This window comes from Diorhabda sublineata, chromosome 5, assembly GCF_026230105.1.
Source record: "Diorhabda sublineata isolate icDioSubl1.1 chromosome 5, icDioSubl1.1, whole genome shotgun sequence".
NCBI classification, from domain to species: domain Eukaryota; kingdom Metazoa; phylum Arthropoda; class Insecta; order Coleoptera; family Chrysomelidae; genus Diorhabda; species Diorhabda sublineata.
Genome location: NC_079478.1, coordinates 853,824 through 873,931, shown reverse-complemented (window position 1 = coordinate 873,931; position 20,108 = coordinate 853,824). Strand labels below are relative to the sequence as shown.

General features: G+C 35.2%; 1 protein-coding gene across 1 annotated transcript; it reads left to right on the top strand.

Annotated features, from left to right (window-relative positions):
- Positions 1 to 8,595: 8,595 nt before the first annotated feature.
- LOC130444348 (uncharacterized) lies at positions 8,596 to 12,787 on the top strand. Its single transcript, XM_056779434.1, has 5 exons — positions 8,596 to 8,635; positions 10,978 to 11,139; positions 11,201 to 11,516; positions 11,867 to 12,259; positions 12,661 to 12,787. Exons 1-5 carry the CDS (start codon positions 8,596 to 8,598, stop codon positions 12,785 to 12,787), a joined length of 1,038 nt encoding a protein of 345 aa, XP_056635412.1.
- The last annotated feature ends 7,321 nt before the right edge of the window (positions 12,788 to 20,108 follow it).

Genomic DNA, 20,108 nt, shown 5'->3' with positions numbered 1-20,108 from the left:
TTATTTATTTTCAAACTATTTATTATACATTATTTCCTATCCCTCTAGGTATTGGTAAAATTCTACTTTGTATTGAGATTGTTAACTACAAATTTAATAATTACATTTTTTTTTTAATATTAAGACTTTAATTACCAACAATAAACTGAATTGAAGCTACAGTAGGGATCTAGTCCTGAGTATGGAGTCATTACTGGGCAAAGCTGTCTGCTGTCTTATTACCTGGTATACCTTGGTGTTCTGGTGGCTATTTTAGGGATACTTTTAGAGTTTGTTTGTATTCCCACGCTAGCTTGGACATGCATTAAATACCTTTCTGGATGTGTTATTTTCCTAGTGGTATGGAGAGCTTTCATTATTGTCCACAAATGCCCGATCCAGCTCCTTGCGCTAGCTTAAACCATCGATGTACCAAAAAGATGCATTACAAGCTTGCGGAAGATCTTTATTGATGTCCAACATGCTGTGGATTTGGTCCATTGGTTTATCATTGCTCTCTAGCTAATCAGATTTTCTGGTTTCAATTTTTCTATGGAGATTAGCCTCTAGGTGTCTTTAGCAGAGCCTATAAGGCTGTGCTATAGCAGAGAAGCCTTTGAATTTTTCCTCAGTAATCAAGGGTTTGATGACTGTTTGACATACCATCTTGGTTGTTTTTTGCGATATATTATCAAGAAATACCAGGAATATTAATTAGTAATGTGGCATTCAAAATCGATTGTTTATACTACGTTTATCTATAAAACAAAAACACTGATGGGATTACGAGAATTATAATTTCGGTTCGGAACATTAATTTGTAAATTGTAATAAAAACTGAATCGTTTTCTATTATATTAAACTAAGAAGTTGTAAAAAAAAACATAGACAAACTAAATTGTCCGCTATCGATTCGCATATTGAATCGAGTTTAATCTAAGCTAGACAACCAAACGTACGTACACACACGAAAATTGTGTTGCCTACTATAAAGTTGAGTTTCACAAAAATTTTCTTGTTCAACTAGACATCCTTGTTATTTCCCGTAGTCGAATTATAAAGTCTTTTTTGGTCGACCTTCTTGGCGTCGACCTAGACACCACCGAAGACCATCATGTATCTGTTGATATTCTTCAGTCCTGAAAAGTGCGCGGTTCAGCGGTGAACTCAAATTTTGAATATTTGATCGAGTGACATTCTAGCACGTTAAGGTAAGTGCCCTTTTTGGGAAAGCAATTTAACGTTTACGTTTTCGACAATAGGAAATGGATTCGGTTTATTCAGTTTTATTTAAATTTTAAAAATCTGCGTACAATAAAAGTTAGAAATTTTGTTTTAATTCAAATATTTTAAAATATATTTTTAATTTATAAGAATATTTATGACATATATCGTTTTTCTGCACATAGAAGGATGCTAAATTTATATTTTAAATAATTCCTGTCGGTGTTTAAAACGTTTTTACCTGTTTTTGTAGTCTCTTTCCACGTTAAGTTCTCACCCCCCATAAAATGATGCATTTCGATTATTTCATGTAATATCTAATAAAGTTTCTATTTTTGCGTACTCCGATTTTTCTCTACGTTTTGTCGAAATATCCGAATATCTTTTTCGGGCTACAATTCTAGAATTCTTAGTAAACTTATTAGGTTTTGATTGGATCAACTTTCTAAACCTAAAAACATATTTATGGGGTTTAAAATCAGTACATCCCCTCGTAGCTTCTTTTTTGTGAGATGTCGTCCATTAGTTTATTTAAAATATTTTATCGTTGTATACTAGAAAGCGTTGGTTATAATTAATATAATTATTGTAACCCAAAATATTTTTCGTGGGTGTCATTTAAGTAAAATGTTTGTCGTTAGGACCTTGAAAATTAATAATCCCAAATCACGAATGAAAATTTAATCTTGTTTAAAGATTGATCTAGAATAACTTCAATTACAAATTTAATCTTTTCAAAGATCCACACACGACACACCTTTTTATAAAACAAGTATTTTTATTCTTATTATTAATCTGCAATCCAACAAACTCATTATACTACAATACAATTTTTGACAAGTCATAAGATAATTCTTCAATTTTCATAAAGGTTGTTGAACGTATAAGTTTTTTCGAGTTTTTTTCTCAAATTTTATTTCGATAAATTCAAGCAGCTACTATTTATTCTTTCACTTTTGTTTTCAAAACTGTCGGCAGATGCTTTACGAAATCTCGTAAAAATTTGACATTAATGATGGTTATCGATAGAAAAATATGAAATAGTTTTTTTCTGAATGTATAAAATAGTATAAATAAGAAATATCAGTTGACAGTTTTTTGAAAATTCTTCTCTATCCATTATTGACAGTTTCCTTTTTGATTCGGAATGATTGGTTCTGATATTTTTTTAATAAATTCTATTTGATAGTTTCTGAAATAATTATTCTGAAGCAATTATTCAAAAACTCGAAAAGTTTATATAAAATAATCAAGACATAAAAAGCAGCAAACTGCACCGAAAAAATTACCAAAAATAAAAAAGAAGAAACTGAAGTAAACAATGGGATGTCAAAAACATAACCTCGAAAAGCGAAACTTTCAATTCCTGTTTGTGGCAAAAAACAAACTAGAAAACTACTTTTAGATATAAAAAGCGTATTTGAAATAAAACTTTGTAAAAGATGAAATTTTTGTGGTTACTCAAATGGTTGGAACCAACACAGCCAGCTGTTAGAGAATGCAATCAGGTCTTATTTCCACACTTTCAAAGATCTTAGCGATACTATCTGTTTCCACATATAATCCCGAGAAGACTTTTTCTTCTTAAAACTCCACAAACCAAAAAAGACAAAGTAATCAATCCAACACGAAAGATAATTGATTAATTCGTTAAAAAGAAAGCTTGTAAACTAATTTTAATTATATAATAAGGGAATTTGGTTCTATTATACATATATGTAATAAGTAACACTTCATTAGAAGAATTTGGTTTCCTCTAGTTTTCTCCCAACTCTCCCAAACGAACATTCCATTAGAATTTGGTTTCCTCCAGTTCCCTCCCAATCCTCCAACGCCAACATTTCATTAGAAGAATTTGTTTTTCTCCAGTTACCTCCCAACTCTCCCAAGCCAATATTCCATTAGAATTTGGTTTCCTCCAGTTTCCTCCCAATCTTCCAACGCCAACATTTCATTAGAATTTGGTTTCGTCTAGTTTCCTCCCAACTCTCCCAAGCCAAAATTTCATTAGAAGAATTTGGTTTCCTCTAGTTTTCTCCCAACTCTCCCAAACGAACATTCCATTAGAATTTGGTTTCCTCCAGTTCCCTCCCAATCCTCCAACGCCAACATTTCATTAGAAGAATTTGGTTTCTCCAGTTTCCTCCCAACTCTCCCAAGCCAATATTCCATTAGAATTTGGTTTCCTCCAGTTTCCTCCCAATCTTCCAACGCCAACATTTCATTAGAATTTGGTTTCCTCTAGTTTCCTCCCAACTCTCCCAAGCCAAAATTTCATTAGAAGAATTTGGTTTCCTCTAGTTTTCTCCCAACTCTCCCAAACGAACATTCCATTAGAATTTGGTTTCCTCCAGTTCCCTCCCAATCCTCCAACGCCAACATTTCATTAGAATTTGGTTTCCTCTAGTTTCCTCCCAACTCTCCCAAGCCAAAATTTCATTAGAAGAATTTGGTTTCCTCTAGTTTTCTCCCAACTCTCCCAAACGAACATTCCATTAGAATTTGGTTTCCTCCAGTTCCCTCCCAATCCTCCAACGCCAACATTTCATTAGAAGAATTTGTTTTTCTCCAGTTACCTCCCAACTCTCCCAAGCCAATATTCCATTAGAATTTGGTTTCCTCCAGTTTCCTCCCAATCTTCCAACGCCAACATTTCATTAGAATTTGGTTTCCTCTAGTTTCCTCCCAACTCTCCCAAGCCAAAATTTCATTAGAAGAATTTGGTTTCCTCTAGTTTTCTCCCAACTCTCCCAAACGAACATTCCATTAGAATTTGGTTTCCTCCAGTTCCCTCCCAATCCTCCAACGCCAACATTTCATTAGAAGAATTTGGTTTCTCCAGTTTCCTCCCAACTCTCCCAAGCCAATATTCCATTAGAATTTGGTTTCCTCCAGTTTCCTCCCAATCTTCCAACGCCAACATTTCATTAGAATTTGGTTTCCTCTAGTTTCCTCCCAACTCTCCCAAGCCAAAATTTCATTAGAAGAATTTGGTTTCCTCTAGTTTTCTCCCAACTCTCCCAAACGAACATTCCATTAGAATTTGGTTTCCTCCAGTTCCCTCCCAATCCTCCAACGCCAACATTTCATTAGAATTTGGTTTCCTCTAGTTTCCTCCCAACTCTCCCAAGCCAAAATTTCATTAGAAGAATTTGGTTTCCTCTAGTTTTCTCCCAACTCTCCCAAACGAACATTCCATTAGAATTTGGTTTCCTCCAGTTCCCTCCCAACTCTCGCAAGCCAACATTCCATTAGAAGAATTTGTTTTTCTCCAGTTACCTCCCAACTCTCCCAAGCCAATATTCCATTAGAATTTGGTTTCCTCCAGTTTCCTCCCAATCTTCCAACGCCAACATTTCATTAGAATTTGGTTTCCTCTAGTTTCCTCCCAACTCTCCCAAGCCAAAATTTCATTAGAAGAATTTGGTTTCCTCTAGTTTTCTCCCAACTCTCCCAAACGAACATTCCATTAGAATTTGGTTTCCTCCAGTTCCCTCCCAATCCTCCAACGCCAACATTTCATTAGAAGAATTTGGTTTCTCCAGTTTCCTCCCAACTCTCCCAAGCCAATATTCCATTAGAATTTGGTTTCCTCCAGTTTCCTCCCAATCTTCCAACGCCAACATTTCATTAGAATTTGGTTTCCTCTAGTTTCCTCCCAACTCTCCCAAGCCAAAATTTCATTAGAAGAATTTGGTTTCCTCCAGTTTCCTCCCAACTCTTCCAAGCCAACATTCCATTAGAATTTGGTTTCCTCCAGTTCCCTCCCAACTCTCCCAAGCCAAAATTTCATTAGAAGAATTTGCCTTCCAACTCTCCCAAACCAAAATTTCATTAGAATTTGGTTTCCTCCAGTTCCCTCCCAACCCTCTCGAAATTTCGTTCTGGCTACGGCCTTTTTCCTCTTGGTCATCAACTTCTAAGCTTGTGCAGATAGCGGTCGCATTGGGAGACAGATTAAACACCCAACGTATCCAGGTGAGTGTTTAGGAAGATACTTCAATGTGAAGAGCTACTTAATTGGATTGGAAATGCTTGTTCACAGATTATTTGGTTTGGGAAGCTTTTGCTGGGCGTTATTTTGAAGATATATCACAATACTACTCTTTTGCCTCAATTGTCGTCGTATATTAATTCTTTTTCATCAAGACAACAACAAGCAACGAGACAGCTGATGATTCGCCGCGGCCTCCTCGTTTACCAGATTTAAATAACATCGAATATGTGTGACATGAAGAACGGAGAAAGTTCTAGTGTTAAAAATAGAAATTGTTTAATTGTCGATGCATTTTCTTTTGGATTTTACTGTTAGGTATTGAAATGTAGCTAGTTTCAGCGATCTTCTTTGGCTTAATTTATATAATCGTTGGTTATTGTTGTTTACATATATCAGTTTCATTAAAAATGATAATTAAAGAGGTAGTTTATTATTTTTTGATACTTGTAAACAATGATTAAAATTTCGAAATTATGGGATGAATGTTTTTAATGTTTAATAATTCAGGATCACTGTCCAAAATGTTTTCGCGTCATTATATTAATAAAAATGATTCATCATTCGCGATGGAGGGGCAAGAATTTTTTTTGAGGTTCTTAAAGATATTGCTAGCAATTAGAAGAAGTAAAACCACACTTTTTAATTACTTTCCTAAAATATAATAAAGTTACCAATGAACTTCAAAATCAGCGTTTCTTTTAGGTTTTTTTTATTAAAAATTAATCTACGAGGTACAGTTATTATGTAACTAACGCCGCTACAATAAAGTACGCATGCGTCCAACGACTGTCAGTTGTTTAGTCTTAAGCCTACTCTTTCGAATGCGATGTATACCGTGTTTGTAGACAAATCAGTGTAGCTGTTGCCTTTGTTTGTATTGGGTTTGTTGAGCAAAATATTGTTGTGAAATTTCACAAGAAATTTGAAAAAACTACAACTGAAACAAGTGTATGGCAAGGAATGTTTGTAGCATCCACGTGTTGATGATGATATCGAAAGAGTGGATGATCTTTTTTCGATGCGACAGTGCGATTGTTGAATCTACAGGAATTTTCAAATAATGTTCACATGAGAATTAAACGAATAGTGTGTGCAAATAAATGGTTTTTTAACCTAAAATTTTGTATTTTATAGTGGCGGTAGTTATGGGGGTTGATTATAGGGTTATTAGTCACGATATCGTCCTCAGCGAAAGCGTCAAATTTGACATATTCGCATCAGTGTTGCCATATTTAGAAAAATTTGTAACCTTGGATCAGTTTTTTCTACTAGGCCATTTTACATAAGTATAAGTGCACAAGTGGAATTTTAAATGAAGTTGTCCTCGTAAAAAAGGTCGAAAAATGTACCAATGAAACAACTACCAAAACATTTCGTCGATTTGAGTGTGTAACAGGCAGTCGCATGGTTTTACGGTTTATTGACTTTCGACGTTAATGAATAATGTTAATATTTTTTTTCGTTTCTCTCTCGTCAATTCTTTAGTGCAACTCGAATAATTAATTATCCTTTTCTTCATTGTTGATTTAGTTGAAGGAGGATGTTGTACTGTTAGATCAATACTCAAATAATAACTTTTGCCACTTTATACGAAGTAATAAACGAAGTAGTGACATAAAATCACAATGAACTCACAGTGGCGTCGAAAGTTTTCAAAGTATGATTTTTAATACAACGCACGAACGCAAATTTTTACTTAGATTTTATTTTAATGGAGAAGCGGGCTCCAAAACACCTTGACCAATTTTTTTAATGAAAGTGACAAGAATTTTTTATTAGACGGGTTTTTGAATACAGTTGCAACTGAATCATTAATTAATTGATTGTTTGTGTGAATTAAATTTCTGAGTGAAACAAAAAAATATACTGATCAAAACGTTACTAAGTTGATTTCCAAAAAACTTCATCCCAATGCTTTTTTCTGATGTATAGATAACCTACAATGGACATACTTCATATTCGTATCCTTGGAATCCTGGTAGCTTTTTACCATGACGCGTAAGTCCTGATACATTTTCGTTTTTATCTAGTGATTCTCATGATGCCCAATTTTTCCATGTAATGGTGGAAATATCTTTTTATCACGAGCTGAGAATGAATTCAGGACTATATTTTTCTTTACGGCTTCCATTTTGTCTTTCAAGGGTCAGTTACTTCTTACCCAATGGTCTTGTTTAGACTGTTTGTTTACTTTGTACTGGCAGCAGATTTATTTCCATTTTGAGCCGTCATTGTATTCTCAAGATCGGAATATATATTAAGAATATTACACTTTGTCGTTTGGTTTCCACAATCCCACAACAAATGGTTAAGGAACACCGAGTTCACCCATAACTTCAATTTGTAGACACTCATTTCTTTGGAGATGTGGAAGCTTCCCAGGCAGGTCTTCTCCCTCAACCAGTTTTTATTCTAAGTATACTTGCTGAGTAAAACTTTGATATTGTGTATTAGAAAATATCAAAGATATTAGAAGAAGCAAGGCGCAACTCATTGTAAAATCGACTGCTCAAAAATTTAATAAACACTCGGTAGTGAGTGCAAGGTTAATTTGGAGCTTATCGAAGATGACCTTGAGTTTTTTGAGTACTTCAGGATGACTCACGATAAAATAGATGGCGATAGAGAAGAAACTAATTTTCGTCATCGATTTCAACCAAAAGAAAGACTAGCAAAGTAAATTAAATCAAATAATTTAACAAGAATTCTATCAGTTCTTAAGAAGTATTATTTTTGGTACTTTTAACCACAAGTGAAATAGGTCTGGAGCTGCGTCCTTCTGACCCGATTGTTGGGATGCATTCTGTGAGATTGGTTTGCTTCAGAAAGGTCCTTGATGCACCGTTCTTAACTGTTCCAGTCTAACATCCATGTCTGATGGATGCGCTGTCCGGGGCTTCTATTCCGAAGGTGCGGAACGCCGTTAATGGCCGTGACGACGCAGTGGGGGCGCGGCTTAATCCATTGTCCATCTTGTCGTTAATTATCCCATTGGAAGATGCAAATTAAAAAATTATTTCGTCCTATTACCTATTCTTGGTAAATCTATTGCGTTATTTCATTAGATTTGTTTACTTTTTTGTTTTTGTTTTTAACCTAGGATTTGTTCATTTGATTGATTCGAACAATTGGAGTATCCGCTTCGGAAAAATTTTATAATTTCTTATAATTTCCATGTATACAATTCTTCATATTTTATTCAAATTCATTTGTGAAATGGTTGAACATAAACTTTTTGTTTAATAATTAATTTTGATGGTAATAGGAACTACAATTTAAACAAGATTTTCGAATTGCTACAGCCTTGACATTTTGTATTGATCTAATTGACAAGACGAGATTTTGTGAGGTGTGACTAATAGAAACAAAAGCACGTAGGATATTTTATCATATAAATGACAACCCATACTGTACCTGCTGGAAATCAAAATGCAGGTATCTGACTAATAGAATTAGAATTTGAACTTGACTATCATTTTTGGTTCGTTACATATCATACCAAATCACAAAACATATATTTTAAATTACCTTATCGAGAGAATTAAAGGAATTTGATTGACAGACTTTTTGCAATTAAATTCTGAACTCATTATAATTAAATTTTGCTTTGTCCTGAGTTTAAATAAAACTTCTTTTAAATTCCTATTTTGTGCTAGATTTTCTAAAGGGTATTTTAACATTTTTTAATTTAACATTTCCTGCTAAAATTCTTTATGTCCTGTCTTTTTGTTTGCTATTAATCTGGTTTATTTTCTAATAAAAAGGAATCTAATATCAATATATTTTTCAGAAATAATGTGATTTATAATAATAATCAATCAAATTGATGAATTTTTTAAAATATTTCTTCCGCATAAATTTGAATGAAACGAGGTCTGGCTATTAAATAACGAGACTGCGCGCCTAGAGGGCGCCCTAGGAATTGGGTATCTAGATATTTGGTCTATGTACGCCCCAAAACTCGATTCCTTCACTATTATAGTTTTTGTGCAGTAGCGGTTTTAAGCGAATATGTTTTTTTCTTGTGGAGCCACGCATCAATCTCAAATTCCTCGTTAAATTGGCAAAAAAACTCCGACTGAGTGCTATGAACTGTTGCAAGCGGCCTTTGGGGATAATTATCTATCTGGTGCACGTGTTTTTGAGTGGTGTAACCACTCTGAAGATGACCAGCGCCCAGGTCGGTCTTTGACTGTTTCAACTCCGGAAACAGTGACCAAAATCAACCAAATAGCGCGTGTAGATCGTCGAATGATCCTCCGGATGATTGCCGAGGCTGTAAACGCCGATAAAGTAACGGTTAGAAAAATTCCGCGCGAAGTTGGTGCCAAAAAATCTGACTATTGACCAAAAGCTCTTGCGTCAACGGGTCTGCTCAGATTTCCCTTGAAAAGTTAGAAAAAGATTGATGAAAAACGTTATTAATTGCGACGAAACGTGGATTTTTTAATACGATGTTGAAACAAAGCGATAATCGATGCATTGGAAGACGCCTGAATCGCCCAGAGGATCAGTTTGTCAAATAAACTTACTATTTGGCAACACTGTGCACCACAACTTGCTGGTCAGTAAGCGCACTCCACTGCTCGAGCACCCAAGGTACGTAACCAGATTTGGCACCGTGCGACTTTTTTTGTTTGATAAAATCTGCTTGGAAAGAGACCCGATTTGAGTCGATGGCAGCGGTAAAGCAAAAACCCAATAGCATATGACGTTTATGACCAACTTTCAAAAGATTTCATGACATTTCGATAATGGTGAACCTTCTGGTCGTCCAATTGTTCCAAAAAGTCCACAAATTCCTTATAGCTAATAGTAAATTGGAATAACTGAGGCCTGCATGAACATTGGACCATGAGAAAGGTTTTTTCGGAGTGGATACTTAGTTTACTCACAGTCGATCAAAAACAACAACGTGTTGATGTTATATGACAATGGAGGAAACATGGAGCCATCACTTCACTCCTGAATCAAAACGATCATTATATGAGTGGATTACAGCTGGTGAACCACAACAGTTAGCTGGAAAGGTTATGGGTTCAGTATGTTGGGATGCACATGAAGTATTCTTCATTTAATATCACCTAAAGGTGGAGATAATCAATAGCGAATACTACATGGAGTTATTGGATCGTTTGAATACAAAAATCAAGGTAATATGTTTCAATTGAATTGAACGAATTATACTTCGAATTGCTTCATCATCCACCGTATAGTCCAGATCTGGTCCTTAAATGACTACTTGCTATTCGCTGATCTCAAAAAAATGCTCGTTGGTGATAAATTCAGCTCAAATGAAGAAGCAATTTGCTGGAAGTGAACCCTATTTTGAGACATAAAGACAAATGCCTCTAAAAGCACGGCATCTTGAAGTTGGAGAAGGGCTGGAATGATTGTAGTGTTTTTGAAGGAGATTAAATTGATGAATAAAATCGATTTTTGCTAAAAAAATGTGTTTTTCTTAGTTAGTTACACGACTTATTGAATGATGTGTTACTATAAACTTTTGAGATCTGATCAAACTACCACTACAACATTATCAACAGATGCTAGGAGAAAATTCAAAAGAATCGTAGTTGGCCAATAGAATGAACTTTGTGTTTCAGCACACACACGTTTTATGACTCGCCAATATTTGCCTGAGCTTGTATGGTATAATTTTGAAGACCTCGTATCTTATTTAAGTCTATATAGAATTTATTTACGTTCGGTAAAACTACATTCAACTTTACCTAGTCTGTACATCATCTAATAATTATTTTTTAGGACATAAATAGTTGAAATGTCAAAGTTATTAGTACTAAGTCTATATTTGGTTAAGATGGTAGCTGGTCATGGTAGACTGATGGAACCTCCTGCAAGAAATTCCATGTGGCGGTTTGGATTTCCTAATCCTGTTAATTACAATGACAATGAATTATTTTGTGGGGGGTACGCAGGTACGTTGAGTTTTATCTAATGTTAAATATGAAGTGACTGTGTAAACTGTTTTATTTTCAGTGCAGTGGGAACAAAATGAAGGTAAATGTGGAATCTGCGGAGACGCTTACCACATCGAACAACCGAGACCGCACGAAGCTGGTGGTATTTACGCTAAAGGAATTATCAGCAGACATTTTAGTGTTGGACAAAATATTGATATCGAAATCGAATTAACAGCTAATCACTACGGAAGATTCGAGATTCTGCTGTGTCCTAATAATAATCCCAAGCAAGAAGCTACACAAAGTTGTTTTGATAGGTTCCCTTTATATTTGAATAATAGAGAAATAAGCTATATCATCCCGGAAAATGGGAAGAAGAAAGCAGTTTTTAGGTAAATCTTTGAAACAGCACAATTAAATTAATGGAATGATTGTCTGATTGTCACGACGTGGTTCTGGTATGCTGAGGTCTAGCTCTCTAATCATCTCTTGTAATCTGCCTAGAAGTCTTCCTTAAATTGACAATTTTAGATACCAGACTATCTCTTATGTTTAACTTCCTTCTTATATACCTAATCCATTGGACATTTTCCAGTTTGCATAATCTAATTCATAACCAATTTCGTTGTAAGGGATTCAGTCTATCTATAATAACAACCATTTTCAATTTGCAAGTGTCAGTGAGAAGTTGTGGGAGTAGATTTGGGAGTAGCGGACAATTTTCACCGTATTTCAATTGTAGGTATCAAGTTCGATTACCCCCGTACATAACTTGTACACAATGCGTTCTACAATGGACTTACTACACTGGTAATCAGTGGGGGATGTGCCCAAATGGTACACAAGCTCAGGGTTGTGGAAAATCGGAAACGTTCAGAAATTGCGCCGACGTGGCGATACATTCTAGCACCGGGGGTGCTGTACCCCCAATATTTGTGGAATCTTTGAATCCGTATCAGTTGTTTTATAAAGATCATAGACGACCAGCACCTTACAATGTAGTACCACTGGTGGTTCGAGATCAAGTTTGTCTTCCTCATGGCTTATACAGAATGATTCCCGGTATGGCGGATTGGTGTCAGAAAAATTGCTTGAAGTATCCACCAAATTGCCCATTGAACATTTGTACTTGCCCGTAAGTATGATAGCTTCTTTCATTTTATTTTTTTTTTAATTCTACATTTGAAGAAAATTTCGTAGTTTTGAAGTATTTTCATGGATATTTGTTAGTGGAAGAACATACGATTTTATTATTTTGCCATAAACAGATAGTTTTAATTCGTCGTGGGACACCCTGTTTATATTATTGTTGTTATAAAAACAAAATCACCGTCAATCTTAATTAATTATTTCCCAGACGATGAATACGCAAGTATTCGAAAGCTCAGAAAATATATTAAAGTTAGTCCACTTTGGTGTTTCATTGCCACGATCTCAATAAGAAACCGCTCATAATACAGCTGGCAAAGAATTCTTCACAATTAATATACAAATATATATATGAAAACATGATTGAAATGTTATGATTACTTTTAGGAATACTTGTGAAGCTGTCGGTGCTTATAAAGGAAATTTAGCTGCGGACGTTTTTTGTATGGACAAGTGCATAGTTTATCCAAATGAAAACTGCCCTTTAACAGACTGTTCTTGTTATGAAGAATGAAATAGAACACGCCGAAAAAAAAAGAGAAAAAGCTGATTTAGAAACATTTTATTCAACCCATAGAATTTTGTGAATATTATTTGGAAATACCGTTTATTAAAATTTGTACGAAATTTTGTAAAATAAAATATTTATTTTGTTGTTGACGTTTATTTTAAAATTTGAGATTGGAATGGTTGAAAATAGATTTACGGACAGAAATAAGGGATGCTGTCAACAGATAGGGGTTTAGGAAGAATGAGGGGAGAATAATAAACAATATATGGCACTAGAAAATGGAGTGAGGATACGCAAAAAGTAGAGATTTTCCTTTAAAATGACAAACAATAATATTTCTCGTTTTGATTCGCAAACGAATGTCTCGTTACCTCTCATATCCCGCGCGAGAGTCTCGCAGAGATCCTGCAAAAGTCTCGCAATTTTTTATGTTTCCTGAATAATGGAATCAACGAATTAAATAATTTTTATTGTAATGAACAAACACATATTAAACAAAGGCATCTATATTATGTAGTATCAAACCAGTTTCCTCATGGTTAACGAAACCCGGGAAAACAGTCTTTTTGTCGGTACAGATGTGGCTTGGATGCTTCATCGTATTACCTATAGCATTTCTATAACTTAAGGTGAAACTGGAGATTGAATTGAAGCTTGAACTCAAGATGAAACTCTAGTTTAAGCCAATAATAAGCAAATGTGCTTTATTTTTCGGGTTACGTTTGAAACAACATATTTTGTCAATCCTCGCGGAAATATAACACAACTTTTCCGAAAGAAAATAAATCCGTTTGGTTGGTTTAAAATTTTGTATGTACAACAAATAAAAATAATCGTGCAACTTCTCTGACGATGAGGTACCACTTTCAGTACATATCTTTATAGTCCGGTCAATTTAGATCAAATTTTGGTGAGAAGCTTGGCTTTATAATGAAAAGTCAAAAGTCAAAATTTGTGGTTTTTTTGAATTTTTCTCGAAAACAGAAACTCTTCTGTGCATGCGTCAATCATCATGACTTTTCACACACAGATCCATCTTGATGAGATCTATCGTATCGTATAGTTTATGAATAGAGTTTCATGATGAACGTCCTGGGGTTATCATACTTTATCAAAATGACTTTAGTTTATCCAAGGCAATAATTCTAAAATAATAGTGGCGATATCTCGGAAAGAAATATTTTTTGATAAAATTCATAATAATTACAGAACATTCAGACTTTTGCCAGATTTGAGATACGACAGATAGATAAACTTTCAGGTTTTTGCGAGACTGTAGAGCGAAATTTGAGATAAGACTTGAACAGACTCGTCTCGTTTCGTAAAAAAAGTATTGTCTCGAGTCTCGTCAATAATATCGTGAGCTAGTGGCATTATCTCGAAAAGAAATATGTTTTAATAAAATTCCTGATAATTAGATAAACTTTCAGATTTTTGCGAAACTGTAGGGCGAGATTTGAGTCAATACAGTCTCGTATTTTCTCGTAAGGACTAGTATCGTCTCGAGTCTCGTCAATAATATCGTGATCTAGTGGCTTTATCTCGGAAAGAAATATGTTTTAACAAAATTCCTGATAATTAGATAAACTTTCAGAATTTTGCGAGACTGTAGGGCGAGATTTGAGTCAATACAGTCTCGTCTTTTCTCGTAAGGACTAGTATCGTCTCGAGTCTCGTCAATAATATCGTGATCTAGTGGCTTTATCTCGGAAAGAAATATGTTTTAACAAAATTCCTGATAATTAGATAAACTTTCAGATTTTTGCGAAACTGTAGGGCGAGATTTGAGTCAATACAGTCTCGTATTTTCTCGTAAGGAAAAGTATCGTCTCGAGTCTCGTCAATAATATCGCGAGCTAGTGGCGTTATCTCGGAAAGAAATATGTTTTAACAAAATTCCTGATAATTAGATAAACTTTCAGATTTTTGCGAAACTGTAGGGCGAGATTTGAGTCAATACAGTCTCGTATTTTCTCGTAAGGAAAAGTATCGTCTCGAGTCTCGTCAATAATATCGCGAGCTAGTGGCGTTATCTCGGAAAGAAATATGTTTTAACAAAATTCCTGATAATTAGATAAACTTTCAGATTTTTGCGAAACTGTAGGGCGAGATTTGAGTCAATACAGTCTCGTATTTTCTCGTAAGGAAAAGTATCGTCTCGAGTCTCGTCAATAATATCGCGAGCTAGTGGCGTTATCTCGGAAAGAAATATGTTTTAACAAAATTCCTGATAATTAGATAAACTTTCAGATTTTTGTGAGACTGTAGGGCGAGATTTGAGTCAATACAGTCTCGTATTTTCTCGTAAGGAGAAGTATCGTCTCGAGTCTCGTCAATAATATCGCGAGCTAGTGGCGTTATCTCGGAAAGAAATATGTGTTAAAAAAATTCCTGATAATTAGATAAACTTTCAGATTTTTGCGAGACTGTAGGGCGAGATTTGAGTCAATACAGTCTCGTCTTTTCTCGTAAGGACTAGTATCGTCTCGAGTCTCGTCAATAATATCGTGATCTAGTGGCTTTATCTCGGAAAGAAATATGTTTTAACAAAATTCCTGATAATTAGATAAACTTTCAGATTTTTGCGAGACTGTAGGGCGAGATTTGAGTCAATACAGTCTCGTCTTTTCTCGTAAGGACTAGTATCGTCTCGAGTCTCGTCAATAATATCGTGATCTAGTGGCTTTATCTCGGAAAGAAATATGTTTTAACAAAATTCCTGATAATTAGATAAACTTTCAGATTTTTGCGAGACTGTAGGGCGAGATTTGAGTCAATACAGTCTCGTATTTTCTCGTAAGGAGAAGTATCGTCTCGAGTCTCGTCAATAATATCGCGAGCTAGTGGCGTTATCTCGGAAAGAAATATGTTTTAACAAAATTCCTGACAATTAGATAAACTTTCAGATTTTTGCGAGACTGTAGGGCGAGATTTGAGTCAATACAGTCTCGTATTTTCTCGTAAGGAAAAGTATCGTCTCGAGTCTCGTCAATAATATCGCGAGCTAGTGGCGTTATCTCGGAAAGAAATATGTTTTAAAAACATTCCTGATAATTAGATAAACTTTCAGATTTTTGCGAAACTGTAGGGCGAGATTTGAGTCAATACAGTCTCGTATTTTCTCGTAAGGACTAGTATCGTCTCGAGTCTCGTCAATAATATCGTGAGCTAGTGGCATTATCTCGAAAAGAAATATGTTTTAATAAAATTCCTGATAATTAGATAAACTTTCAGATTTTTGCGAAACTGTAGGGCGAGATTTGAGTCAATACAGTCTCGTATTTTCTCGTAAGGACTAGTATCGTCTCGAGTCTCGTCAATAATATCGTGATCTAGTGGCTTTATCTCGGAAAGAAATATGTTTTAACAAAATTCCTGATAATTAGATAAACTTTCAGAATTTTGCGAGACTGTAGGGCGAGATTTGAGTCAATACAGTCTCGTCTTTTCTCGTAAGGACTAGTATCGTCTCGAGTCTCGTCAATAATATCGTGATCTAGTGGCTTTATCTCGGAAAGAAATATGTTTTAACAAAATTCCTGATAATTAGATAAACTTTCAGATTTTTGCGAAACTGTAGGGCGAGATTTGAGTCAATACAGTCTCGTATTTTCTCGTAAGGAAAAGTATCGTCTCGAGTCTCGTCAATAATATCGCGAGCTAGTGGCGTTATCTCGGAAAGAAATATGTTTTAACAAAATTCCTGATAATTAGATAAACTTTCAGATTTTTGCGAAACTGTAGGGCGAGATTTGAGTCAATACAGTCTCGTATTTTCTCGTAAGGAAAAGTATCGTCTCGAGTCTCGTCAATAATATCGCGAGCTAGTGGCGTTATCTCGGAAAGAAATATGTTTTAACAAAATTCCTGATAATTAGATAAACTTTCAGATTTTTGCGAAACTGTAGGGCGAGATTTGAGTCAATACAGTCTCGTATTTTCTCGTAAGGAAAAGTATCGTCTCGAGTCTCGTCAATAATATCGCGAGCTAGTGGCGTTATCTCGGAAAGAAATATGTTTTAACAAAATTCCTGATAATTAGATAAACTTTCAGATTTTTGTGAGACTGTAGGGCGAGATTTGAGTCAATACAGTCTCGTATTTTCTCGTAAGGAGAAGTATCGTCTCGAGTCTCGTCAATAATATCGCGAGCTAGTGGCGTTATCTCGGAAAGAAATATGTGTTAAAAAAATTCCTGATAATTAGATAAACTTTCAGATTTTTGCGAGACTGTAGGGCGAGATTTGAGTCAATACAGTCTCGTCTTTTCTCGTAAGGACTAGTATCGTCTCGAGTCTCGTCAATAATATCGTGATCTAGTGGCTTTATCTCGGAAAGAAATATGTTTTAACAAAATTCCTGATAATTAGATAAACTTTCAGATTTTTGCGAGACTGTAGGGCGAGATTTGAGTCAATACAGTCTCGTCTTTTCTCGTAAGGACTAGTATCGTCTCGAGTCTCGTCAATAATATCGTGATCTAGTGGCTTTATCTCGGAAAGAAATATGTTTTAACAAAATTCCTGATAATTAGATAAACTTTCAGATTTTTGCGAGACTGTAGGGCGAGATTTGAGTCAATACAGTCTCGTATTTTCTCGTAAGGAGAAGTATCGTCTCGAGTCTCGTCAATAATATCGCGAGCTAGTGGCGTTATCTCGGAAAGAAATATGTTTTAACAAAATTCCTGATAATTAGATAAACTTTCAGATTTTTGCGAGACTGTAGGGCGAGATTTGAGTCAATACAGTCTCGTATTTTCTCGTAAGGAAAAGTATCGTCTCGAGTCTCGTCAATAATATCGCGAGCTAGTGGCGTTATCTCGGAAAGAAATATGTTTTAAAAACATTCCTGATAATTAGATAAACTTTCAGATTTTTGCGAGACTGTAGGGCGAGATTTGAGTCAATACAGTCTCGTCTTTTCTCGTATGGACTAGTATCGTCTCGAGTCTCGTCAATAATATCGTGATCTAGTGGCTTTATCTCGGAAAGAAATATGTTTTAACAAAATTCCTGATAATTAGATAAACTTTCAGATTTTTGCGAGACTGTAGGGCGAGATTTGAGTCAATACAGTCTCGTCTTTTCTCGTAAGGACTAGTATCGTCTCGAGTCTCGTCAATAATATCGTGATCTAGTGGCTTTATCTCGGAAAGAAATATGTTTTAAAAAAATTCCTGATAATTAGATAAACTTTCAGATTTTTGCGAGACTGTAGGGCGAGATTTGAGTCAATACAGTCTCGTATTTTCTCGTAAGGAGAAGTATCGTCTCGAGTCTCGTCAATAATATCGCGAGCTAGTGGCGTTATATCGGAAAGAAATATGTTTTAAAAAAATTCCTGATAATCAGATAAACTTTCAGATTTTTGCGAGACTGTAGGGCGAGATTTGAGTCAATACAGTCTCGTATTTTCTCGTAAGGAGAAGTATCGTCTCGAGTCTCGTCAATAATATCGCGAGCTAGTGGCATTATCTCGAAAAGAAATATGTTTTAATAAAATTCCTGATAATTAGATAAACTTTCAGAATTTTGCGAGACTGTAGGGCGAGATTTGAGTCAATACAGTCTCGTCTTTTCTCGTAAGGACTAGTATCGTCTCGAGTCTCGTCAATAATATCGCGAGCTAGTGGCATTATCTCGAAAAGAAATATGTTTTAATAAAATTCCTGATAATTAGATAAACTTTCAGATTTTTGCGAGACTGTAGGGCGAGATTTGAGTCAATACAGTCTCGTATTTTCTCGTAAGGAGAAGTATCGTCTCGAGTCTCGTCAATAATATCGTGATCTAGTGGCTTTATCTCGGAAAGAAATATGTTTTAACAAAATTCCTGATAATTAGATAAACTTTCAGATTTTTGCGAGACTGTAGGGCGAGATTTGAGTCAATACAGTCTCGTATTTTCTCGTAAGGAGAAGTATCGTCTCGAGTCTCGTCAATAATATCGCGAGCTAGTGGCGTTATCTCGGAAAGAAATATGTTTTAAAAAAATTCCTGATAATTAGATAAACTTTCAGATTTTTGCGAGACTGTAGGGCGAGATTTGAGTCAATACAGTCTCGTATTTTCTCGTAAGGAAAAGTATCGTCTCGAGTCTCGTCAATAATATCGTGATCTAGTGGCTTTATCTCGGAAAGAAATATGTTTTAACAAAATTCCTGATAATTAGATAAACTTTCAGATTTTTGCGAGACTGTAGGGCGAGATTTGAGTCAATACAGTCTCGTATTTTCTCGTAAGGAAAAGTATCGTCTCGAGTCTCGTCAATAATATCGCGAGCTAGTGGCGTTATCTCGGAAAGAAATATGTTTTAACAAAATTCCTGATAATTAGATAAACTTTCAGATTTTTGCGAGACTGTAGGGCGAGATTTGAGTCAATACAGTCTCGTATTTTCTCGTAAGGAAAAGTATCGTCTCGAGTCTCGTCAATAATATCGCGAGCTAGTGGCGTTATCTCGGAAAGAAATATGTTTTAACAAAATTCCTGATAATTAGATAAACTTTCAGATTTTTGCGAGACTGTAGGGCGAGATTTGAGTCAATACAGTCTCGTATTTTCTCGTAAGGAGAAGTATCGTCTCGAGTCTCGTCAATAATATCGTGATCTAATGGCTTTATCTCGGAAAGAAATATGTTTTAACAAAATTCCTGATAATTAGATAAACTTTCAGATTTTTGCGAGACTGTAGGGAGAGATTTGAGTCAATACAGTCTCGTATTTTCTCGTAAGGAAAAGTATCGTCTCGAGTCTCGTCAATAATATCGCGAGCTAGTGGCGTTATCTCGGAAAGAAATATGTTTTAACAAAATTCCTGATAATTAGATAAACTTTCAGATTTTTGCGAGACTGTAGGGCGAGATTTGAGTCAATACAGTCTCGTATTTTCTCGTAAGGAAAAGTATTGTCTCGAGTCTCGTCAATAATATCGCGAGCTAGTGGCGTTATCTCGGAAAGAAATATGTTTTAACAAAATTCCTGATAATTAGATAAACTTTCAGATTTTTGCGAGACTGTAGGGCGAGATTTGAGTCAATACAGTCTCGTATTTTCTCGTAAGGAAAAGTATTGTCTCGAGTCTCGTCAATAATATCGCGAGCTAGTGGCGTTATCTCGGAAAGAAATATGTTTTAACAAAATTTCTGATAATTAGATAAACTTTCAGATTTTTGCGAGACTGTAGGGCGAGATTTGAGTCAATACAGTCTCGTATTTTCTCGTAAGGACTAGTATCGCCTCTAGTCTCGTCAATAATATCGTGGGCATCACTATTTCCGATGTTTTGGAATAAAATACGATGAATTATTGAAACAATTGAG